This window comes from Moschus berezovskii, chromosome Y (assembly GCF_049115385.1).
Source record: "Moschus berezovskii isolate FMDL1 chromosome Y, NW_MosBer_1.0, whole genome shotgun sequence".
NCBI lineage: Eukaryota > Metazoa > Chordata > Mammalia > Artiodactyla > Moschidae > Moschus > Moschus berezovskii.
The window spans coordinates 41,208,407-41,235,365 of NC_142489.1; the positions used below are offsets into that span (position 1 = coordinate 41,208,407).

The 26,959-nt window shown below is 38.9% G+C and overlaps 1 protein-coding gene across 1 annotated transcript; it reads left to right on the forward strand.

Annotated features, from left to right (window-relative positions):
- Positions 1-3,714: 3,714 nt before the first annotated feature.
- LOC129557955 (uncharacterized) lies at positions 3,715-26,854 on the forward strand. The gene is made up of 17 exons (XM_088834507.1): positions 3,715-3,772; positions 4,133-4,295; positions 4,629-4,876; positions 5,290-5,426; positions 7,711-9,528; positions 9,589-13,092; positions 15,454-15,658; positions 16,859-17,471; positions 17,538-19,498; positions 20,002-20,170; positions 20,708-20,967; positions 21,130-21,263; positions 21,372-21,660; positions 23,141-23,276; positions 23,633-23,880; positions 25,913-26,046; positions 26,582-26,854. Exons 1-17 carry the CDS (start codon positions 3,715-3,717, stop codon positions 26,852-26,854), a joined length of 10,350 nt encoding a protein of 3,449 aa, XP_088690633.1.
- Positions 26,855-26,959: the final 105 nt, after the last annotated feature.

A 26,959-nucleotide genomic window follows, 5' to 3' on the forward strand; every position in this document is an offset into this window, starting at 1 on the left:
ACAGAGGAATGGGATGGGGAGAGAGGTGGGAGGGGGGTTCAGGATGGGGAACACATGTACACCCGGGGCGGATCCATGACAATGTATGACAAAACGACTACAATATTGTGAAGTAATTAGCCTCAATTAAAATAAGTAAATTTATATTAAAAATTAAAAAGTAGATATATTACTTTGCCAATGAATGTGTGTTTGGTCAAATCTATGGTTTTTCCAGTGGTCATATATGGATCTGAGAATTGGACCATAAAGAAAGATTAGCACCAAAGAATTGGTGCTTTTGAACTGTGATGCTGGAATGACTTGAGAGTCTCTAGAACTGCAAGGAGATCAAATCAGTCAATCCTAAAGGAAATCAGTCTGAACATTCATTAAAAGGACTGATGCTGAAGCTGAAGCTCCAATCCCTTGGACACCTGTTGTGAAGAACTGACTCATTGGGAAAAAAAACAAAAACTGATGCTAGGAAACTTTGAAAACAGGAGAAGAAGGGGATGACAGAAGATGAGATAGTTGGAGGCCCTCAGCGACTTGATGGAAATAAATTTGACCAAAACTCTGTGAGTTAGTGATGGACAGGGAAGCCTGGAATATAGCAGTTCATGGGATCACAGAGTCTGACACAACTGAATGACTGAACTGAATTGACTAGACAGGTTCCCACAACACACATCTCAAGATAACAGGATTACTCTGAAGGTCCTTGAGAAGGCGAAATATATCCTTGAACAAGGGACACTGTTTTGACATAATCATCTGTACTGAGTTTAAGGGAAAGCATATACTTGAAGAAGGTGAGTTGTCTTGTATAATCATTAGATCTTTGTTTAAAGAAAGTTTTAGAAGAAATTGAATGTAGCTGTTACAACTTAGAGCTTAAGACTAAAGTCTTACGTGACTAACATGAAGGAATATAGAACACACGCACGCACGTACACACCTCAATTGTCCATTTCTCCTCTTTGAAGGCTGTTAACTATTTTCTCCTCCTCAAGGACCTAGGACTCTATTAACTAGGAATTAACTGTCTCAATATAAAAGTAAGAAACAAGCCTACTTGGACCAACTTAGACAACTGGCTGCTTGACTATAAGTCTCTCTAAGTCATCTGTCCACACTGGGTTACAGACTCATTCTCCAAAAAAAAAAAAAAAAAAAGATGTGAATTGTATTTTCTCTTTTAAAGTTCAGGTTGTCACTCTCTCAACAACTTTTAGCTGGGACTGTTACATCTAAACCTCAGTTCAGTTCAGTTCAGTCGCTCAGTCGTGTCTGACTCTCCGCGACCCCATGAATTACAGCACGCCAGGCCTCCCTGTCCATCACCAACTCCTGGAGTACACTCAAACTCATGTCCACCGAGTCCGTGATGCCATCCAGCCATCTCATTCTCCGTCGCCCCCTTCTCCTCCCGCCCCCAACCTTTCCCAGCATCAGAGTCTTTTCCAGTGAGTCAAATCGTCGCATGAGGTGGCCAAAGTATTGGAGTTTCAGCTTTAGCATCAGTCCCTCCAATGAACATCCAGGATTGATCTCCTTTAGAATGGACTGGTTGGATCTCCTTGCAGTATAAGGGACTCTCAAGAGTCTTCTCCAACACCACAGTTCAAAAGCATCGATTCTTCGGCGATCAGCTTTCTTCACAGTCCAACTCTCACATCCATACATGACCACGGGAAAAACCATTGCCTTGACTAGACGGACCTTGGTTGGCAAAGTAATGTCTCTGCTTTTTAATATACTATCAAGGTTGGTCATAACTTTCCTTAAACCTAAAAACCACTAAATTCAGAGTGTATATGAATATGTCAAATGGCTCCATTCTTATAAACAAGGTGGCCCATGTATTAACTCTATCTAGACCAGGATCAAATTAAGCATTTTTACTACCAAAAACAATCCAGACTATAACTGATCAGCTGCTTCACTCTCCCACACTGCAAAAATATTCTGCTCTGTCCCAAACATTGGCCCTGATGTGGGATATAAGCCCTAATTCAACTCCCTCACTCCATGGGTTCAGTCCTGTTCACTTTCCTCTTCCCCACACCCCTCCAACTCCTTTCTTCATACTGAGTTTTGTGTGGGTCTATATACTCTTTTCTAGTGGCCAAGGGCGTCTGCCCTCTCTCAGCTGGTGTTTTGTGAGATCTAATGTGTCTGAGGTTGTATTCCTGATGTATCTATGGAGAGAGATATACACCAGGTCCATCTTCTTCCCTTTGATCATTTTTATAAATTTGTTATTTTAAAATGCTTTTCAGTCTTATAAACTTGAATTCATAAAAGTAGTGATTTGCATGAAAAGGAGAAAGAAATACAATGGGGACTCTTGGAAGTATTAGAAAAGGCTACTTATTGAGCCTCTTACATATCTGACTCAGCTTAAAGGTATAAGAATTTTCCTTTCTTCTCTGGAATAGAGATGGCATAGTTCCATCATCTTGAGTATGTAAACAAGGGATTAAATTGCCAAGTAGTTGATAGAATTGGCTCAGATTTCCAATAAAATCATGAAACTGTATTAGCTGCTTTCTTATGATTCATATTACACAAATTATAAATGTAACTTTTGTAACAATTTTATATTTTCTATTCTGTCCAGCAGAATCTAACCACAACGAATAATAATCTTCCAGTAAACTGAAAACTCAGTTAGGGTAAAAGCTTCTTTCCTTGCATTACATGTTTAGTATATAATGCTATCCTTTGTATATTGATTTGCAAATTATTTTAAACTATAATAAATCACTATTTCAATAACTTCTTTCTATCTAAGGTCATATACGTTGATCTAATTCTTTTAATTGGAGAAGGCAATGGACTAAGCAGTATATAGTAGGTTAATAAAAACATATGGTAATTTCAAATGGGCTTCCCTGGTGGCTCAGACAGTAAAAAGTCTTCCAGCATGGCAGGAGGCCCATGTTAAATCCATGAGCTAAAAAACATTCCCTGGAAAAAGGAATAGCAACCTACTCCAGTATTTTTGCTTGGAGAAGCCTTGTGAATAGAGGAGGCTGGTGGGCTATAGTCCATGGGGTTTCAAAGAGTCAGATATGACTGAGTAACTAACAATATTTTAACTACTAATACCAAATAGATCATAATGTTTTACAAGGTGTGGAACTGCGATACTGATTGTAATATTCCAAAAATGAAAGTTAATATTGAAGTAGATAAAACTTTTAATTTTTAGATATGAGACTCTTGAGAATCCCTTGAACTACAAGGAGATCCAACAAGTCCATCCTAAAGGAGATCAATCCTGGGTGTTCATTGGAAGGACTGATGCTAATACTTTGGCCACTTCATGCGAAGAGTTGACTCACTGGAAAAGACTCTGGTGCTGGGAAGGATTGGGGGCAGGAGAAGACAGGAACCACAGAGAATGAGATGGCTCGATGGCATCACCAACTCGATGGACATGAGTTTGCGTGAACTCCGGGAGTTGGTGATGGACAGGGAGGCCTGGCGTGCCGTGATTCATGGGGTCACAAAGAGTCGGACACAACTGAGAGACTGAACTGAACTGAACTATTAAGTAATTTTATGCACAACATTTCTAGTTGGTTAGTCACGATAAAATGGATGCATCTATGTAACAAGTGCTTATTATGATGTCAGACATTCTAGACTCTATAATCTTAGGCTCAACCTTGAGAGCTACTCTACTAGAATCCTATTCTTGTGTTCACATCTATGTGGACTAAGATGAAAGGTCCACTTTGCCTCTATCAGTTTTGGGGGTTGTTTTTTCACTGCTATCGTGGTAAGTTATTCAGTTCAGTTCAGTTCAGTTCAGTCGCTCAGTGGTAAGTTATAGATACATAGAATATTTCACTCATTTGTCTTAGTACTGTGTAAAATACTTTTGTTTTTCCTTAAATTCCCTTGAAACATTATCTGTTATTTTCCTTGTTACTTTTATCTCATTTCCTGTTTCTTACACTTCTCTTTAGCTTAATGATACATTTTCCCATCTTTTATCCCTTCTCATTGTTTTCTGTATTCTCTCCTTTTCCATCTTCATCAAAAAAAATTTTAGGATGAGAAATCTCATTAATCATTTAACAAGACATTGTTTTTCATATTATGTTTACGTCTTCCCTCCCCTATCTGACCCCTTTAGTACCCAATTCTCAAAAGCAGTGGTTAACCTCATTGACTCCAACGATTGCCCCATTGTCAGCGTCCAACAGCATACCATGGCTAGTGTCCATGGCTGAGACCTGCCAGGGCATTATTCTGAGTCGGTGGTGGATCCTCTCCACAGCCAGTTGTCTGAAAAAACTGTGAGTATATTTAAAGGCATAAGAAAATGATCATACTTATGTTTAGTTTGCATATTAGCTTCATTTATAGTTAGCTGTACTTGCTTTGGATCTTGTGCATTAAAAGAAACTTTATCTTCTTTGCACAATAGTAAAAATGAAACTTGAAGCTCTAATACTCAAATACTATTAAGGTGTAGGCAGAAATTCAGTTTATCATGATATAAAGTAGAAATTTGTTGAATTGTAAGTAAAAGATCTTATACTAGCAGACATCTTGGCTTAAACGGAAGTTTAATGAAATATTTTTCTTACTCTGATTGGCTTATGTTGTTTATTTTCATATTCCCTTAGGAAACAGTTAAACTCTGACATTTCAGGAGTCTTTGACCAAGAAGATGTCTTACAAGGCCACAAAATATGCCTCCTCCCTAGTTTTGATCCAGAAACTGGAAAAGATCGAGGCAAATCAGATGTAGGGGTAATATTACTTCAATATCCTATCAGGAAGAAAGACATACCACTTCTTCACACTTATAACATCTTCTGGAAGATCTGCTATAACTGCCAATACAGACACTGTAGGGTGTACCAATATCAGAGTAAGCCACAAACGTTATGTTGGGCTGTACCATAAATGTAGTTCAAAAATTGATATTAAAAACAAAGCAAATTAATGAGAAAATAAACGGAACGTTTAAAAAACAATAATTAAATACACGTTAGTGCACTTTACGGGGCAGGGGGGATGGAGTTCTTAAGGAAGTAAAGTAACAAAATCACGGGATACGATTATTCTGCATTTTATTTAGGAAGGATCTGGGAGCAGTTAAAAAATCCAAGAGTGTATAAGTGTGTATGAAATTACATGGCATAAAAGAAATAGAGTATTTCTGGAATTTTCTGTAATTAAAAATTGAAATATGTATGTACAAATATTAAGAAGCTATTCTGTAAAATGTTTAACAGACATGATAGCCTCTACTCACAATCTTTCCCATATCTGTTCCTTCAGATCATGGTAACTTTGAAAGCAATATCAAGAAATTATCAGTAAAGATTCTGGACCTCTCATTCTGCCATCAACAACATATTCACCTGACTAAAAGTAACAATTTATGCATCTGGAGTCAGACAGAAGAAGACTGCTGGGTACTTTCTGTATAAAGGCAGTTACCTTTGGGGGGGGGGAATATAATGTATTAAGATTCTATGAAATAGACATAAAAGTTCTTTTATGCAAGATAAGTAAATTCTGCAAATCTGTTTTATAATATACTATATACAGACAAACAAATATAGAGTATAAATATTTAACAGGGTAGATACCATGTTAAATAATAAAAAAAGAAAAGAATTAAAGGTTCTTTACTTCCAATGCAATCAGTTCAGTTCAGCCACTCAATCGTGTCCACCTCTTTGCAACCCTATGCACTGCAGCACACCAGGCCTCCCTGCCTATCTCCAACTCCTGAAGCTTACTCAAACTCAAGGCCATCGAGTTTGTGACACCATCAAAACAACTCAACCTCTGTTGTTTCCTTCTCCTTCTGGTTTCAATCTTTCCCAGCATCAGGGTCTTTTCCAATTAGTCAATTTTTTGTATTAGGTGGCCAAAATATTAGAGTTTCAGCTTCAGCGTTAGTCCTTGCAATGTATATTAGGGACTGATTTCCTTTAGGATTGACTGGTGGGATCTCTTTGCAGACCAAGTTACTCTCAAGAGTATTCTTCAATACCACAGCTTAAAAACATCAATTCTTCAGCACTTATCTTTCTTTGTGGTCCAACTCTCACATGCATACATGACAGAGAGTAAAACCATGCTTTGACTAGACTACTTTGTCAGCAAAATAATGTCTCAGTTTTTAATATTGTGTCTAGGTTGGTCATAGATTTCCTTCCAAGGAGCAAGCATCTTTTAATTTCATGGCTGCAGTCACCATAGGCAGGAATTTGGAACAACCCCAAATAAAGTCATGGGGCTTCCCTAACAGTTAAAGTGGTAAAGAATATGCCTGCAATGCAGGAGACACTGGTTCCATTCCTGTATCAGGAAGATCCACTGGAGAAGGGTTAGGCTACCCACTCCAGTATTCTTGAGCTTCACTTGAGGCTTAGCTGGTAAAGAATCCACTTACAATGCAGGAGACTTGGATTTGGTCCCTGGGTTGGGAAAATCCCCTGGAGAAGAAAAAGGCCACACAGTAATGTGTAAAGTAATGTCTCTGCTTTTTAATATGTTGTCTAGGTTGGTCATAGCTTTACTTCCAAGGAGCAATCATCTTTTAATTCCATGGCTGCAATCACCACATGCAGTGATTTTGGAGCTCAACCCCCCTCACCCACCATGAAGTCTGTCACTTTTTCCATTGTTTCCCCATCTATTTGAAAAAAAGTGATGGGACTGGATGTCATGATCTTAGCTTTCTGAAAGTTGAGTTTTAAGTCAACTTTATTACTCTCCTCATTCACGTTCATCAAGAGGCTCTTTAGTTCTTCTTTGCTTTCTGCCGTCATGGTTATGTCATCTGCATATCTGAGGTTATTGATACTTCTGGCAATCTTGATTCCAGTTTGTACTTCATCCATCCACTGCAATACATACATGTAATGTTTATGAGGATCACATAATCATACACGTATATGAAAACATGCATCAAGATTATGTAAAAATGAATAGGGACTTTGATTCTTAAGATCACAAAGAAAGATAGAATATTTTCCTGGAGAAATTTGAATAATACAGAACTTACTAGAAATAATCTTTGAAACTATGGAAAGAATGTGTGGTTAAGATTCTCAGATTGTAGAAAAATGAACAAAAGGGGAGAATAATGTTGAAATCATGGACCAACAACATAAAGCCTTTGGATTTTACATTGAGTTCCTTTTGCTTGTTGGGATGAGAATTAATGCTGGATAAAGTTGGGTGAGGTGAAAACAGAAATGATAGCTTGAACCAGACTAATATAAGTAGAGGTAATCTTCCTAGACATACTCAGCTAAAGGGATAACAAATGATAGTGCAACAAAGAAGTTTTCTCTACATTTTCCCCTACTATGTGACTTTTCTCTTTTAAAAAGAGTTATATTTACATGTGTCATTTCATAGACCTCTTTGAAGTAGGCACCATATACCATTTGTTGTTGTTTATCATGTTATGTTGGAATGTATATGTTGTACAAAAATATATAAATTATATATATTTTAATGCATTTCTAAATTATGTTAAACATATAAAAACATAATTATATTTTATAATTATTTTCTATATTATGTATTTATATATTATATATGTGTGTTATATATATGTGTCATATATATATATGCATATGTGTGTATATATATGTATATATATATATATATACACAGTGTGTATACATATATATGTGTGTGTGTATATATATGAGTTATCTTTGTTTCCTTATTCAGGTACAGCAGGGTAGTCCTGTTTTCTCTCTCTTTGGAAACCACTGGGAACTGGTAGGCCTGGTCAGTGAGTCCTCCATGGCCTGTTATGACCCAATTCTTGTCATCAAGACAGCCCCCTACCTACCTTGGATGAGACGACTTATCAAGGCATCCCAGAAGTCACCGGATCCTATTTTTCATCTACCCTGCAGTTTTTCTTCTAGGGTAGAACATGATAATCAAGACAGGCTTAGCCCAAAAAGTACTTCTGCAGATTTGTCCTCCCATGGATTCTCTATACAGTCATGGAGGGGAAATTTTGGCACTTTCCCACTGAATAGACAGCGCCAGAATCCTCCTCCAGCATTTTTTGGTTCAAATAATAGAGACTCTTTGCCTGGAAGTTCACAATTATACCTTCAAAACCGTCAGATCTCCTCAGCTGTCAATTCCCTAATGGTACAATCTTGGACCTCTCCTCCTGTTAAATCATGGGATCCTTTTCATACATCTGTGTCCTGGAATACTGCAGTAACTGATATTTCTGATCCTTCAGTTCTTCATCAACCTCAAAACCATCCAATACCAGATATATCTACACCCTGGAACCTTCCTCAGAGAGATGTAATGAAATATAAGTATAGAAATATGAAAGATTCATTAAGATACTGGGTTAAACCTTTAGGTGATATAATTGGGTTTTATACTCCACCATTAGATAATGCTGATGGATCACATATTCTGTTTTCAAGTGATGTAGATGAATCCCAAGTTCATTCTGAGATAAATACTGTTCAGTCTCAAGTTCAATATGGTAAGACTCCTTTAAAAGGTCAATTTCTAGATAGTCCTTGGCTGCATATTACATATGGTGTTGGACCTTGGACACATAATATGCCTGATAAAACAGGAATAGTGATTCAGATTCAACCTGCTGAGAAGAGTTTTAGAACTCAAATACATCATGTTGCTAATAGAATTAATACTGTGGTTCAAATGGTAACTTATAACATGAATCCATGGGTTCCTTTAATTGTTCATAATATTGGATTCTGGACTCATTCCATACTAAATAAAGAGGGATCCCAAGATCCTATAGTAACTCCTAGCTCGGAACCCTGGTTTCACCCTGTCCTAAATATAGTTAAATCCCAAGGACCTATAGAAAAGACAGATGCACACAGGATTTTCCCTGAATCTAAGCCAACTCAGTTTTGGACTTCCTCAACTCTTTATGTGCTCCTTAATTGGGCTTCATCTCCAAGCAATACTAACAGACCTGAGGCCCAGTATAAGGCCAGTAAGATCACATCCTTATGTCAAATGGATAGAATGAATCCATTGAGTAAGCATGGTGCTTTTACAATCAAAACCGAGATGCAGACTGAAGATACAACATGGCTTTTGATTCATACAGTTACTAAAATAATTGATCCTTTAACTCACTCTGAAGTTGATACAGTTGTAGCATGGACTCAGCCTGAAGCTGACGTCCAAACTTGGACCCGATCAGAAACCCAATCAGGAAGACCTTTGACTTTGCTGAAAGCTGATACCACCAATCCATGGTTACAGACTAAGGGAAGAAGACACTGGATTCAGCCTAAATTCCAAATTCTCAGACCCAGAACTCAGACTGAAGAAGGTAGATATAAACCTTGGATCCAGTCAGAAGCAGATGCAGTCAGATTCTGGACCCACTCAGAAACTGAAACACTAAAACCCCTGGAACAACCTGAAACGGGTACTGCCAAATATTTGTTCTTGAAAAAATCTGACCAAATAATACTGAGCACTCAGGCAGCCTTTAAAACACCCAAGATATGGGCTCAGCCTAAAGTTGACACAATCAGACCATGGATTCAGTCTGAAGCTGGCAGCATCCTACAATGGATAAAGCCAGAGGAATCTCCTTTCACACTCACAACAGAGTCTAAAGTTAATACAATTATACCATGGACAAGACCTGAAACTGATGCTATCAGATTTTGGTTGCAAACACAAACTGATATAATCAGAACTTGGACCCAAACTGAAACTCAAATAATCATTTCTTGGTTTGAACCTGAAGATATTACAATCAGACCTGTGTTGAATACTCAAACTAATACATTTAAACCTTGGATTGAGACAGAAATAGAAACAGCCCATTCCTGGGCCCAATCTGAAGGTAATATAGACAGATCATGGACTTGGACTGAAACTGAAAATGTCAAACCCTGGTTCTGGACTCAAATGGTAACAGTCACATTGTGGACAGAGCCAGTAATCAAAACATCCCACCATTGGATACAGTCCAAAATGGAAATAGTCAAGCCCTGGAACCAATTTTATAAGGTAGAAACATGGACACAACAAGATACTAAAACACTCAAGCCCTGGAGTGAGATTGAAAGTGATAAAGATAGATTTTGGACTCAATCAGAAACTGGCACAATGAGACCATGGATTCAGTCAGATATTGCTATCAACAACCCTGGAGCAGAAAATGAAACTGGTACATTAATGCTTTGGACTCAGGCTGAATATCCAGAAGTAAATCTCTGGATACAATCTGAAACTGGCACAGTCTCATCAACCCAGAGTAAAATTCCAGCAGTAAATCTCCAGACAGAAATAGCTTATACCATCATGCCACAGGAAAAGGCTAAATTTCCAGGAGTAAAGCCCTTGACACATCTGGTATCTAATATATTAGCACCATGGACTCAGGCTGAATCTATGGTAGCAAACCTCTGGACTCAGCCTATAACTGATACAGTCACACAGTGGACTCTAGATGAGTTTTCAGAAACAAATCCCTGGACAAAATCTACAGTTGAGAGAGTCAAGTCATGGACCCAGGCTGAATCTCTAGTAGCAAATCCCTGGATGCAATTTGACATTAATACAGTAATACCATGGACACAGACTGACTCTTTCATAGTAAATTCTTGGGTACAGTCTATGCCTCATGCCATTACACAATGGACTCAAAGTGAACCTTTAGATATAAATCCCTGGACAAAAGCTGTCACTGATACAACACCTTGGTCTCAGGCTGAGTCATCAGCAGTAAATCCCTGGACAGAAAGTACAGCTGGGACAGTCACACAATGGACCCAAGGTGAATGTCCAGTAGTAAATGTATGGACTCAGCCTGTGATTAATGTAGTCACACTGTATACTCAGGCTGATTCCCCATTATTACATTTCTGGACAAAGTCTGAAATGGATACAGTCAAAACATGGACCCGAACAGAATCTTTAGCCATAAATTCTTGGAGACAGTCTGAAACTGACAGTATCTCAACATGGACCAATAAAATAAATCCAGAAATAAACAATTGGGTACATTATGAAACTAATACAGTCACAGTTTGGAACCAATCAGAAAGTCAAGGAGTGAATACTTGGAAACAAGCTATAGCTGATGCAGCTCCACCATGGACTCCGGTTGATATTTTAGCTGAAAATCCCTGGACAGAAGTTGAAAGTGATACAATCACACTATGGACTCAGGTTGAACCTTTAGTGAATCCTTGGACAGACAGTGTAGCTTCCACAGTCATATCATGGACCCAGGCTGAATCTCTAGCAGTAAATCCATGGATACAATTTGCAGCTGATGTAGATACACTATGGACCCAGACTGATTCTCTAGCAGTAAATCCCTGGACAGATCCTGCATCTGATCGTGTTATACAGTGGATTCAAACTGAACTTCCAACAGACTATCAGTGGATTCAGAATATGTCTGGTATAGTAACATCAATTACCCAGGTTGAATTTCCTGCAGTAGAGATGTGGACAGAACCTCTGGCTGATACAGTAACAATGTGGAATCAGACAGAATCTCCAATAATAAATCCATGGATAGAAGCTGTATTTTCTATAGTGACACCATGGACTCACGTTGAATATCCAGCACTAAATACCTGGATAAAATCTATAGCTTCCACAGTCACACAGATTACTCTGGCTAAATACCCAGCTGTAAAACCTCAGAGAGTGTCCGTATCTGGTACAACCACACATTTGAACCAAACAGAATCACCTATAGTAAATTCCTGGACACAACATGAAACTGATGTAATCACACAGTGGACTCAGACTGAATATGAAAAAATAAATCCTTGGATACAAGCTGTAACTGACACAATCAGACATTGGACTCAGGCTGAACCTCCTGCAGTAAATTCCTGGACAGAGGGTGTTTCAGATACAGTAATACCATTGAATCAGATTGAATATCCTTCAGTAAATACCTGGGCAACACTTGCAACTGATATTGTTACACTTTGGACCCAGGCAAATTCTTCCATCATCAACCTTTTGACACAGTCTATAGTTCATAAACTCATACCCTTGACTGAGACTGTGTCTGTTGCAATAATTCCCTTGTCACAGTCTGACAGAGTCACACAACGGATCCAAGATCAATTTGCTTCAGTAAACCCCTGGACTCAGTCTGAAACCAATCCAATTATAACATGGACCCATGACACATTCACATCATGGACCCAGTCTGAGTCTCCAGCAATAAATATAACTTTATCTAGGTCAGTCAAACCATGGATCCAGGCTGAATCTCCTGCAACAGGTCATTTAACAACAGCTGTATCTGGTGAAATCGCACCATGGATCAAGTCTATATCTCCTGCAGTAAATCCCTGGACAATATCTAAATACGTCATAGCCCCACTATTGATCCAGAATATAACTCCAGCAGTAATTCCCTCAACATTGTCTGTAATTGATACAATCACTCGGTGGAACATGGCTAAAATTGCATTACTAAAGCCTTGGCCACAGTCTGTGACAGAAACATACACACATTGGATCCAAAATGAGTTTCCCCTGGTATGTAACTTCACACAACCTATAACTGATGTAACCACATTGTCTACTCAGGTTTTAACTCCAGAAGTAAATCCCTGGTTAAGACCTAAAGCTGATACAGTCACACCATGGATCCAGGTTAAATCTCCAAAGGAAAAGGCCTGGAAAGTGGCAGTTTCTGAAACACTTACACCATTTACCACAGGATTTTCTACAGCAGTTAAAGCCTGGATAGAGACTGTATCTGACATAGTAACACCAGGAACCAAGTACAGTTTTTCAAAAGTAAAACTTAGGATATTGTCAGAGACAGGTACCATTGAACCATGGACTCAGTCTGAATCTCTAGCAGGAATTCCCTGGACACAACCTGCAGCTGATTCAGTCACAAAGCAGATACAGACTAAATATCCATTAGTAAATTTGTGGACTCAGCCTCAGTTTTCAGCAGTAAATCCCTGGACACAGTCTAAGTCACTACAAATAAATATTTTGACAAAATCCAAAACTCTAGGTGTAAATCTATCAATACAGTCTGAGACTACTACAGTCACATTATGGAGTCAGGTTGACTCTCCATTGGTAAATCACTGGATAAAACTTGTATCTTCCACAGTCACACCATGGACACAGGCTACATATTCAGCAGTGTATCCACTGATGTGGACAGTAGCAAATGAAGTCACACAGTGGACCGAAAATGAATCTCCAGCATTGTATTCCTGGACAAAGTCTACAGTAGATACAGTCACAAAGTGGGCTATGAGTACATCTCCAGTATCAAATTACCAGACACAACTATTAGCCCACACAACCCCATTTGGCATCAAATATGGAACATCAAGGATAAATCCTGGGATGCATTCTAATTTTGAACCATTTCCACCATCAACACAAGTAGAATCTTCAACAAATAAACATGGGACACATATAGAATATTATAGGGTCATAACAATGCTCCAAATTGAACCAAATGAAGTGACTTTCAGGCCAGAGTCTGTACATTTAGGAAGAAGAAAATGGACCAAATCTCAGTTTTCCATAATTCATTTGACAGGGACTGTGTCTTTCACAACTCCATCATGGATAAAGGCTGAAAGTTCAACTGCAAGTACATGGAGAGAGACCAAGTCTTTAACATTACCAACATTGACTCAGGCTGTAAATCCAGCTATAAATTCCTGGAAAGAGACTGTCCTTTTAATAGGCCCAACACGGACACAGGCTGAAAGTTCAGCTGCATATGACTGGAGAGAGATTGTGCTTTTAACAGACCAATCATGGACACAGGCTGAAAGTCCAGCTGTAAATACCTGGAGAGAGAATGTGCCTTTCACAACCTCACCATGGACTCAGGCTGAAAGACCAGCTATAAATACCTGGATACAGGAACTGCCTTTCACAGGCCCACAATGGTCAGAGGCTGAAAGTTCAGCTGTAAACACCTGGAGAAAGACTGAGCTTTTAACAAACAAACCATGGACTCAGATGGAAAGTCTACCTGTAATTACCTGGAAAGAGAATGTTCCTTTCACAGCCCTATCATGGACTCAGGCTGCAAGTCCAGTTGCACATACCTGGATATATAATGTAACTTTAACAGGTTCACTTTGGGCTCAGGCAGAAAATACAGCTGTACATACTTGGAGAGAGACTGTGCCTTTCACAGCCCCACCATGGACACAGGCTGAAGGTTCAGAGATAAATACCTGGAGAAATACTTTGCCTTTAACTGAACAACTTTGGACACAGGCAGAAAGTACTGCTCTGCATATTTGGAGAGAGACTGTGCCTTTCACAGCTCCATCATGGACTAAAGATAAAGGTCTAACTGTTAATAAATGGAGAGAGATATTGACTTTCACAGCCCCACGGTGGACACAGAGTACAAGTCCACCTGTGACTATTTGGAAGGAAAGTGTTCCTTTAATAGGCCCACCTTGGACTCAGGTTGGAAGTGCAGCTGTAAATACCTGGATAGAAGCTGTGCCTTTCACAGCCCCACTGTGGACACAGGTTAAAGGTACAGATGTAAATATCTGGAGAGAGACTGTGTCTTTCACATTCCCCCAGTGGACTCAAGTTAAAGGTCCAGCTATAAACGCTATAAACAAACAGACAGAGATGTTGACTTTCACAGCCCCACCATGGACACAGGCTGAGGGTCCAGGTGTAAATACCTGGAGGGTGACTGTGCTTTTAACAGGCCCACCTTGGACTCAGGCTGAACGTACAGCTATAAATGCTTTAAGAGACACTGTGTCTTTCACAGTCCCACCTTGGATACAGGCTGAAGGATCAGCTTCAAATAACTGGAGGGAGACTGTGCCTCTCACAGGCCCACCTTGGACTCAGGTTGGAAACACAGCAGTAAATACCTGGAGAGAGACTGTGCCTTTCATGGCCCCAGCATGGACACAGGCTGAAAGTCCAGATGTAAACACCTGGAGAGAAACTGTACCTTTTGCAGTCCCAAAATGGACTCTGCCTGAAAGACCAGTTGTAAATTCCTGGAGAGAGACTGTGCCTTTTACAGTCCTATCATGGACTCAGGATGAAAGTCCAGGTGTAATTACCTGGGGAGAGACTGTCCCATTCAGAGCCCCACCAAGAACAGAGATTGAAAGTCTAGATGTAAACACCTGGAGAGAGACTGCCACTTTCACAGTCCCAACATGGACTTTGGCTGAAAGACCAGCTGTAAAATCCTGGAGAGAGAATGTGCCTTTCACAATCCCACCATGGACACTGGCTGAAGGTCCACCTGTAAATACCTGGAGAGAAACTCTGCCTTTCACAGGCCTACCCTGGACTCAAGCTGAAAGTACAGCTATAAATAGTTGGAGAGAGACTGTACCTTTCACAGCTGCACTATGGGCTCTAGGTAAAGCTGTAAATAACTGGAGAGAGATGTTGACTGTCACAGACCTACCATGGAAACAGGCTGAAGGTCCAGCTGTAAATTCCTGGAGAGAGACTATGGCTTTTACAGTCCCACCATGGATTCAGGATGAAAGCCCAGGTGTAATTACCTGGGGAGAGACTGTCCCTTTCAGAGCCACACCAAGGACACAGATTGAAAATGCAGATATAAACACCTGGAGACAGATTGTGCCTTACACAGCGCTACAATGGACACAGGCTGAAGGTCCAGATTTAAATTCCTGGAGAGAAATTATGCCTTTTACAGTCCCACCATTGACTCAGGATGAAAGTCCAGGTGTAATTACCTGGGGAGAGACTACCCCTTTCAGAGCCCCACCAAGGACACAAGTTGAAAGTCGAGATGTAAACACCTGGAGAGACACTGTGCCTTTCACAGCACTACCATGGACACAGGCTGAAGGTCCACGTGTATATACCCAGAGAAATACTGTGACTTTTACAGGTCTACCTTGGACTCAGGCTGAAAGTACAGCTGTGCATACTGGGAGAGATTCAGTGTCTTTCACAACCCCACAATGGACTCAAGATAAAGACCCAGATGTAAATAGCTGGAGTGAGATGTTGAGTTTCACAGCACCACCATTGGTACAGACTAAAGGTCCAGCCTTAAATACCTGGATGGAGACTGTACATTTAACAGCCTCACCTTGGACTCAGGCTGAAAATCCAACTCTAAATACCTGGAAAGAGAACATGCCTTTAACAGCCCCAACCTGGGCACAGGTTGAAGGTCCAGCTGTAAATACGTGGAAAGAGACCATGACTTTCACAGCACCACCATGGACTCAGGCTGAACGTCCAGATATAAATAACTGGGGAGAGACTGTGCCTTTCTCAGCTCAACCATGGACTCAGGCTGAAAGTCCAGCCGTAAACACCTGGAGAGAGGCTATGCCTTTCACAGACCCATCATGTACTCAGTATAAAGGTCCAGCTGTAAATAGTTGGAGACAGATTTTGACTTTCCCAGCCCGACCATGGTCACAGGCTGAAAGTCCAGCTGTAAATGACTGGATATGGAATGCCCCTTTTACAGTTCCACTGTGGTCACGCACTGTAAATACCTGGACAGAGGCTATGCTTTTCACAGCTGCTCCATGGACTCAGGCTGAAAATCCAGCTACAAATACCTGGAAAGTGAATGTGCATTACAGAGTCCCACCATGGACTCAGTCTGACTCTGCACCAGCAAACCCTTGGACATCAACTGAAAGTTTTAGAATCACATCATGGACTCACACAGTAAAGCAAGTTTTAAGTATTTGGACAGAGCCAATAGTTTCCACAGTCACACTGTGGATTCAGGCTGAATATTCAACACCAAAATATTGGACAGAGACTAAGGTCATTTACATAGTCACACCATTGACCCAGTGTCAGTTTCCAATAAACACTTTGACAGAATCTGGAGGAGCCGTAATCACACCTTGGACATCTGCCGAATCTCAAACATTAAGTTCTTTCACACAAAATATTATTGATACAATCGAATTTTGGCCAATGCTTAAAACTGAGTCTAAGAAAAGCTGGAATCTGCCTCAAACTGGTACACTCATATTTTCACTAAATCCTCAAATTGATACTTTTGGATCCTTGAACCAAATTGAAAATCAAGAATCTCCTCTCTGGACACATCCTGAAATTGATAATGTCAATACAATGACCTTTCTTGAATCTGGAACACTCATATCACAGGTGGTACCTTTGCTCCAAGCAGCTATACTCTGGACCCAAACTGAAGCTGATATTAGCAAAACTTGGTTTGTATCCTCTGAAAGAATAAATTCCTGGGCCCAATCAGAGTCTCAAAGAATGAGTACCTCAACCCATTTTGGAGTGGATAGAGTGAAGCCCTTGGCCCAACATGAAACTGCTATAGTCATGCCATGGCTTCAGATTGAAACTGGTATATTCCACCCTTGGAACCAGCCTGAGGGAGACACAGTGAGGTTCTGGCCTCTTTCTGAAACTGAGGATGTAAGAAAATGGATCCAAACTGGAGCCGGTATGGTCAAGTCTTGGACTCAACCGAGAAGTAGTATAATCAGAGCTTGGCCCCAAGCTGAATCTGAACTAGTCAGACCCTGGACACAATCTAAAACTAACGCAATCACACTTTTGACCCAGGTTAATACTATCAAACCTTGGTTCCAAACTCAAATTAATGCTGTGAGAGAAGGGACCCAAACTCAATCTCAAATTGTTACTACTTGGATCCAAACACAGTTCCAAATAGTTCACTCCTGGATTCAGCCTAAAAGTGATTCAATCATATTTTGGACCCAGACTTGGATCCAAGCTGAAACGCACACAATCAGACTCTATTATGAAATTAATATAAGAAAATCATGGACCTCATCTGAATCTCAGTCAGTCACATTTTGGTCACTGAGTCAAAATTCAGTTAGGACCCCACTTCACTTTGAATCTCAGATGACATGTTCCTGGATCCAAAATGAATTTGATATAATCAGTCCTTGGAATCTATATGAAACTAGCTCTGTTGGATCCTGGATCAAGTATGAAACTAGTACCTGTCAACCCTGGCTCCCTATTGAATCTTCTACAATCACACCATGGACCCAATATGAAATTTTAGAGATCTACCATTCAGCTCAACCTGAGACTGATAGAGAATTAAGGCATTGGTTCCAGCCCCAAAGTGATCCAATTAATATTTGGAATCAGCCTGAAGTAGATAGCATCAGATTCTGGACCCAGGTTGAAACAGAAACAATTCCAATTTGCACCCAGATTGGAAGTCAAGTAGTTAAACCTCCCAATTTATCTGAAGTTAGTATAGTCACAACTTGGTTAGAGACTGAAACTTATGTAAGTAGACCCTGGATTCAACCTGACTTTCAGTCAGTCCGTCCTTGGACCCAGACTAGGTTTGGTATAGTTAACCCCTGGTCTCAGCCAAGTGAAGCTGTAAATCAACCCTGGACATATGTTCAAACACAAGCAATCAGACCCTGGATCAAGGTGGAAGTCAATACAATCAAATCTTGGTTTCATGTTCAAATGAAAAAAGTCAGACTAGGGATTCCTTCTGAGTATCAAACACTGAGTTTCTGGATGCAGTCTGACATTGGTAGAGTTAATGCTTGGATCCCACCAGAAATTCAGGCAGTCAATCCTGGGGCTCACCCTAAAACTGGTAATGTTGCATCCCTGGCTATTCCTAAGCCTGAAAGAGTCAGAATGTGGATCCAGCCTGAAAGAGAAATAAGGCCTGGCATCATTTATAAAGCTGATATAATCACATCATTTTCTTCTCCTGAAATTGAACCAGGTGAAACAATTAGTAACTTTGGTTCCTGGTCTAACCATGTAATATATTTACCGATAGAAACTGTTCCTTCCCAAAATGAGTATTTTGTAACTTTGTCAACTGAAATAGCTGCAGTAGAAAGCCAAGATCAAATAAATTCTGTCCAACCCAGTGAGATCACAAATATTGTCTTTCTTACACTTTCAACCACACAACTTCCTGGAGGAGTTGGTTACCTGAACTTTGGCAATAAATTACAAATTACCAAAACAAATGGAAACCCTGATGTCCCATCTAGTTCTCTCAACGCACTTTTCCCAACTTTTTCCTTTTCTGTTCCTTGTTTTTTCCCATCTTCATGTTCTTTTTCCCTTACCTGTTCAGTATTTTCTTCTTGCACATTTTCTTCACCCTGTACTTTTCCTTCTTGCTCAGTTCTTTTTCTTGTGGCCTTCTCTCCTGTTCTTCCCTTAGCTGCTTCTGATAGTTCTCTGCAGAAACCATCTTCCTCAAAAGTTACTGAAAACACCATTCTTTCCCATAATTTTTCACCCTTACATAATGCTCCAGCCACTCTTTTAACAAAGCAACCATCTCTGATACCTGGATCTCAACCTGGAACCAAGTCTAATCAGCCTGAACAAGATCTTCTTCAGTATTCTGAACTCAATATTTCCCTTGCTGAGTGTCGCCTGGGTGTGGTCTGGAAAGAGAGTTTCCAGGCTTTCTCGATCTTCAAGACAGCTGTTATATCTCATGAGATCACAGGCAAGTTCAGTTTATTTGAGTTACTGTATTTGGGACTATGTTTTTGTTGGAACATAAAACCAGTTTCTGGATAGACCAGCGATCATGTCAAATTTTGGTAGAACCAAATTAAAATTATAGCCTATATAAAAAAAGTAATAAATAATATAATCTTAAGATATATCCACATAATTAAGAAAATATCTTATTTTGCCAGTAATAGTTTAAGATTTAAATTTTATACAGAGAACAGTAGTATAAAAGCATTAGTGATTAGAAATAGTTTACTATTCCACTTGGGAAATGAATAGAGATACTTTGTTTTTTTCACGGAGTGTGTAGACAAACTGTTATAATACCTAACTTTATAGGGTTAAAATGTACATATATTTCCAAGCATTCCTGAAAAATTGAAGAGTTACAGGCATTTTCTTAAAATTTAAATGTAGGAAGTCAACATGTTCAGGGAAATAAGGGTGGTACCATTAACTTCACTCTGTCCCACCAATGGATTCCTTCTACAGAGTGTGGATTACGCCCTGGCCTTGTTCCACACTGTCCCAACTGCTGGGAGACTGAAGTTGGTGAATTCCCTTGGATGGTTTCTGTGCAACTCTCTTTCTCCCATTTCTGTGCTGGTTCTATACTGAATGAACAGTGGATTCTCACTACAGCTAGATGTGCAAATTTCATGTGAGTATGAACCAGTCATTTCAAAAGGTTAAAGTATAATTGCAAAATATGAAGATTTTGAGTTCATTAATGGTATATTCCTTCAAAGAAGCTATTCTTCCTTAGTTAGAGAGTGGATCTAGTATATATGAAATGGGATATTTTAACTCCTAACTTTGCAAGATTTTCCTAATAGCTCAGTTGGTTTTCTGCCTGCAATGCAGGAGGTCCTGGTTCAATTCCTAGGTCGGGATGATCTGCTGAAGAAGGGATAGGCTATCCACACCAGTATTCTTGGGCTTCCCTTGTAGCTCAACTGGTACTTTCCAAGTCTGTATCAGTCAATGTTAAATACTATAAAGAGTGGAATGTAAAATATTTAAAGTGTCCGAACATATTGTGCCTAATAAGATATTGTAAATTGGCAACAAGTAGAGAAGAGAATAAAACTAGTAATTTAGTGTTCACCTAGATTTCCTTTGATTCGTATGATCTCTAAACAATTTTTTTCACATTGAAATATGTGACAATAAAATGTCTGCTAAATTTTCCTCCCAGAAAAAATTCAGAAGCAGTGGCCCATGTTCAGGTGGGGCTTATTGATCTTCAAGACCCTGCTCAAGCTCAAACTGTAGGCATTCATCGTGCCTTGCCCTACCTGGGCCCTAGAGGACCTTTGGGACCTGGTCTAATCTTCTTGAAGCAACCATTACATTTTCAACCCCTGGTTCTTCCTATCTGCCTGGAGGAGAATCTAGAGCAAGAAAAAAATATGCAACTGTATGACTGCTGGCTACCCAGTTGGTCCCTCATGAGAGGTGAGTAATGCAGAAAACTAAGATTGGAGGACACTGACACATTTGGAAAGGGCAATATTTTGTAATGTGTAATAATGGATTTTTTTGTTTTTTTTCTTTAGCCACATTTCTTCTTCTACTCTGGAATAATGCATAAACTCTCTATCTTCTGTTTTCCACTAGGAAGTCCTGGAATTTTGCAAAAAAGGCATCTGAGCATCCTGCAAGTCATCACATGTGCCCAGTTTTGGCCCAAACTGAATGAATTTACTTTCTGTGTGGAAGCCAAGAAAGCTATGGGGGAAGCTGGCTGTAAGGTGATGAGTTGAGGGCACAAAAGGCAGGGGAAAGAGAGGAATATCCCTCAGTATAAGAAGTTATTTTCTTACCTCCATTAAAATATTCATTTTCCTTGTTTCTTTCAGGGTGACCTGGGGGCACCTCTTGTGTGTCATCTACAACAAAAAGACACATGGGTGCAGGTGGGAATCTTGACTCACTTTGATGAACACTGCACAAAGCCCTACGTCTTCAGTCAAGTGAGCCCTTTCCTTTTCTGGCTCCAGGGAGTTACACGACCCAGCCAAGCACCCTGGTCCAAGCAAGGGCCCATGACCACCTCATCTTCCATCTCTACCTCTCTGAATGCCTCAGTTTTTACCTCCACACCTGCTTCTGTCCAGCCACATTTCATCTCTCTGCCACAACCTCAGAGTAAGGCCCAAGAAAATTGTAGTGATTGATGTATTAGAAGGAAAGTAAGAGAAGAAGAAAATGAAAGTAGAAAAGGGGGCATAGAGAATGCTTTTTTTCTTTTTCCTGGTAATGCATGAATTTTTATGCCAATGAAGTGATAGGAATTATTTGCCTATGACTTAAAAATACATTTCATCCTTGACACATTATTTAACTTTCTTATGTACCCATATGATATAATGACATGACCATTATATTCATCTTAATATATTATTCTGAAACCTAGAGAAGTACACTGATTCATCATTTGTTAAAGATCAAAGTGGGAATAAGGATAGCACAGAAATTCAGATTTCTTATTTTCCTAATACAAACTTCTTTACTATTACTTATTGCTTTATAAAAGTAATTTTAAGTTAAATATGTTGGTTTCATTGACAATATCTAATTATTTCTGGAGGGTACCATGTACCCAGCTTCCCTGGTGGCTCAAATGGTAAATCGTCTGCCTGCAATGTGAGAGACCCGGGTTCAATTCCTGGGTCAGGAAGATCCCCTAGAGAAAGAAATGGCAACCCACTCCAGTACCCTTGCCAGGAAAATCCCATGGACAGATAAGTCTGGTAGGCTACAGTCCTTGGGGTCACAAATGACTGAGCAACTTTGCTTTATTTTCTTTTACTGTGTACCCAACAATGATATAATTTGATGATGATCATTTCTACTTTCCTTGACGCTTATGAAACCAATTACACTCATCAAAGTAAATTAGATCTATTTTGAGTAATATTCCTACATTTTTTACCTAAAGCCACTTGTCCTGGCTCACTTTGCCATATCCACATTGAATTATGCTATTAAAACATGGAGAGATCATCTCATTTTATGGTCAAATTCTTCAAAGTTTATTCACACATGGGTCTCAGAGTATGCATCAGTGAAGGATCAAATTTTTATCTTCACTTATGCCCTTACCATTTTTTTTTTAAATAACTTAGCTCTACCATTTCACACTCACACTCATAAACACACACACATACTTAGCTTCAACTCCCACTTTTTGAGTTCCTATTTTTTTTTAATATAAGCATTTTGCTGAAGTTCCCAATTTAGTGTGTCTATTTGCCATGTCGCTAAGTTTTAAATTTAGTCAGCTCACCCCTCCAGTTCACTTAAACTACAATTTTTTTTATTTTTGTAATATTTTCAAATCAAAGTATTGTCTTTTATTGCTTTCTAGTTTATTTTCTTATATTGTTGTAACTCAGTGGGAGAGCTGGAGGAACCTGAACCGGGACCATTAAAAATTACACATTTGAAAAAATAATAAGGGGAGACTTATTTCCAGGGAGGTAACGTGTACACAAAAATGTTATGTTTGTGTTTGCAAGTCAATTTTAATAATAAACACGATTTGCAGAGCTGTAAGAAGTGAAAAATTTATAGATGGGAAATTGATAAGAATTCTTCTGAATTCACTTTTACTGTTTTTTCTCAGCTTTAGCCGATCGAATTTCTCTGAGATATGCCATGCCTTGGCAGGCCATGATCATCAGTTGTGGCAGTCAAATTTGCAGTGGTTCTATTGTTAGCAGCTCTTGGGTACTCACTGCAGCCCACTGTGTCAGGAATATGTAAGTTGGCCTCGTGAATTCCAATATACTATAACCTAGTATCTCCAAATTGCTTTGTTGAAGCAGTCTTTGAACAAATTCCCTTCATGTTATGCCTGAATCATCTCTTTTATCCTTCATAAAATCTTTGTTTCAGGCTAAACAAACATGCCTCTGTGTTTGGCTGATCATTATTTCTGTCAGTTAATGTTTCTGTAAACCTGTTATCTGTGAACCCAGCTTTATTTTCCTTGAAGTGAAGTATGAACTTGGTGTATCAGGGCTAAGGAATACATGAGAAAAGCTAACGTGGTAGATTTAAAGGACTCAAGTTTCCAAGAGAGTCTATTCTAATTATTCTCTAACTACTCACATAGGAATCCTGAAGACACAGCTGTAATATTGGGCCTGAGGCACCCTGGGGCACCTCTGAGAGTTGTTAAGGTCTCTACTATTCTTCTGCATGAAAGATTCCGATTGGTGAGTGGAGCAGCAAGAAACGATCTAGCATTGCTGCTTCTTCAAGAGGTCCAGACTCCCATTCAGCTTCTAGCACCGTTGGGTCATCTGAAGAACCTGAATAGCTCAGAATGCTGGCTCTCTGGGCCACTAATTCTTAAGCCAGGTTAGTAGTCACTTTGTTTGTTAGGGCCCTGTTTGTAAATAAGACAGTGGTGGTGGTGGCTTAGTCATTAAGTCTGCATCTGACTCTGCAACCCCATGGACCATAGCCCACCAGGCTCTTCTGTCCACAGAATTCGCCAGGGAAGAATATTGGACCACTGTAAAACATTATATTTCTACCTTGTATACACTACCACTGCTTAACACCATAAATTTAGTTTTCATCCAACACCATATACTTAAACCTCCATTTACCCCTTTCCTTCTCCCCAGTCTATCCTCCTCTGGTAGCCACTCTATGTTCTCTGTATCTACATTGTTCTGTCTCTTTGCTTTGGCTTGTTCATCAAAAATCATCAGAGACATGCAAAGCAAAAACAAAATTAAATAACACATGTTAGAATGACTGTCATCAAGAAAACAACAGATAAATGCTGAAGATGCTGTGAAGAAAATACCAATACGCTGTGCTGGTATTGTAAATTGTCACAGTCACTGTGGAGGTTAGTATGGAGATTCCTCAGAAAACTAAAAATGAAGCTATTATATGAGCCAGCAGTCCCACTCTTGGTCCATATTTTGATGATAAAAATTTAAGGAAGAAGTATTTCTTTTTAGAGTTAATAACTTTATTAAGATATAAAACATATAAAAACCTGTGCATATTTAATCTGCACAATTTCAAGAATTTGGAATTATACATATAAATATGAGGCAGCTTCCAAATGTACACTGGTACAGAATCCAGCTATAATGCATAGTTTGATCCCTGGGTCAGAAAGATCTCCTGGATGAGGAAATGACACCCAGTCCAATATTCTTGCCTGAAGAAGCCCAGGGACAAAAAACTGGGCAGTAGTCTATGGTCAATGATGTCACAGAGTCATACACGACGGAGTGACTAAACAACAGCAATACAAATGTGAAACCATTTAATTAAGCTAATAAACATACACATCATTTTCAAAAGGTGCCTTGTGCACCCCTTTATGTGGGTATATGATAGGAACACTTGATATGAGAACTACTTTGTAATAAAAAAACTTTAGGTGCATAATACAATATTCTTAAATTTAGGGGCACTTTTGTACCTGAAGAGATTTTGAAGTTCTCTAGCACTTAATCATCTTGCTGAAGAGAAACTTCATAACTTTCAAACAACACCCCATTTCTTTGTGCTCCCAGTCCGTGAAAACCATGATTTTTCTTTCCATTTCTATGAATTTGAATACTTGTGATACCTAGTTGTTGTTCAGTTACTTATATGAGATATATAAGTGGAATCATAGAGTATTTATCTTCCTATAACTGGATTATTTCAGTTAGCATAATGTTCTCCAGCTTCATCCATTATAATTAAGAAAATTTTCTTTTGTATAAAGACTGAATACTTACCATTGCATATATATACCTCAGCTTTTTACTTGTTTGTATATATAAATTCAAGTTGTTTCATGATCTTGGTTATTGTGAGTAATGCTACAGAAAACATGGGAGCACAGATACTACTCCTCAAGGATGAACTGTAATCCCTACTGTTTCCATTACTACTCCTTTTAAGACTTTTATCATTTTATATGAAATTAATTTTTATTTCATAAAATGATGGCTTTATGATGAATGCATAAAATTTTAAAGATGAAAGATAATACAGGGGATATCTTTCTGTGTACAGCCAATTTTTGTAAATAAGATAGAGAAAATATGCAAACAGCTTTGTATCTTTAGAACATAGAAAGATGTTTTTGTGTCCTTTAATTTATTCTTTTTAAGAAAATGAAAATGGACTTAAGTTGAAATTTCTGAACTTACAAGTAAAATGGTACTTGTTAACTAACAACAGTGGCATTTGAAAGATGAGTGAAAAGATTGGGACATAAACATTTGTGGAATAAATTGCTAATGATGACAGTGATAAAACATCTTAGCATAAAAACTTAGAAATAAAGTGATGATAGAGATTGTGGTCTTTCCTCCAAAGCTGGTGTTTCAAGAAAAACTATTCCATTGAGACGTTTTTTCAACTCTTCTAGGAGAGACAGATGAAAATCCAGAAATATTACAGATGCAGGTGATAGGAGCTTCAAGTTGTGCCCACCTTTACCCTGATATAGGCAGTTCTATTGTGTGCTTCATTACACAAGACAAAGACTCTGACACAAGTGTGGTGAGCAGGGTTTTTTCCTTTAAAATTCTACAGAAACTACACCTTTCCCATATATACTTATGTAAACCAAATCATCCATAAAAGATAAAAATAAGAAACTGAGTTTTTGACATTTGGGGAAAGCAAAATATCTTTAACTATAAAAATTGTTCAAAGACTACATGACTAATCTCTGGCTTATCTCACATTTATCATTCTTCTCTATTCAAACTTAATAACTGAGTTGGTGCTTTCCAGGCAAATTGACATCTCATTTAATTTATGTATTTTTAATTATAAAATCATTGTTTCTAAGAGTCCATCATACAAGAAACCCTTTTTAAATTTTTTTATTTACAAATTAAATCTTTATGGTCCATTATACAGTGATTTTTTACTTCTAGTGTCACCTGTAATATTAATGTGTTTGGTTATAAAATTGATTTGCCTATGTACCTATTTAAAGTCTTGTTATTTCTCTGAATACCAGCTTGAAAATGTAGAATGAAGAATCTGAGATGGTGATTTGAGTCTAAATTCTACCTTAATTTCACAGGAACCAGTAAGTCCAGGCAGTGCTGTCATGTGCAGACCAATGTCTAGGAATGGAAGCTGGAGACAGATAGGCCTCACTAGTCTGAATGCGCTGGCTACCATTGTGAGCCCCCACTTCTCATGGATATTATCCACTTCAGCAAAGGCAGGGCATCCATTAAGCCATGCACTCATGCCTTGGATGGAAAAGCCTAAGTCCTCTAGTCCCATAAAACAGCCAACCACCATGCCATTTTATTCAATAATAATTGTTATACTACAAAGACTTTCATAAATCACTGCAAATATAAGGCAGGGCTAATCTATTCAAACTATTTATAATAAAAATGTTAAAGCAGCGTTAAAGAAAATTGAGACCCTATGCAACCTAGGAATATAT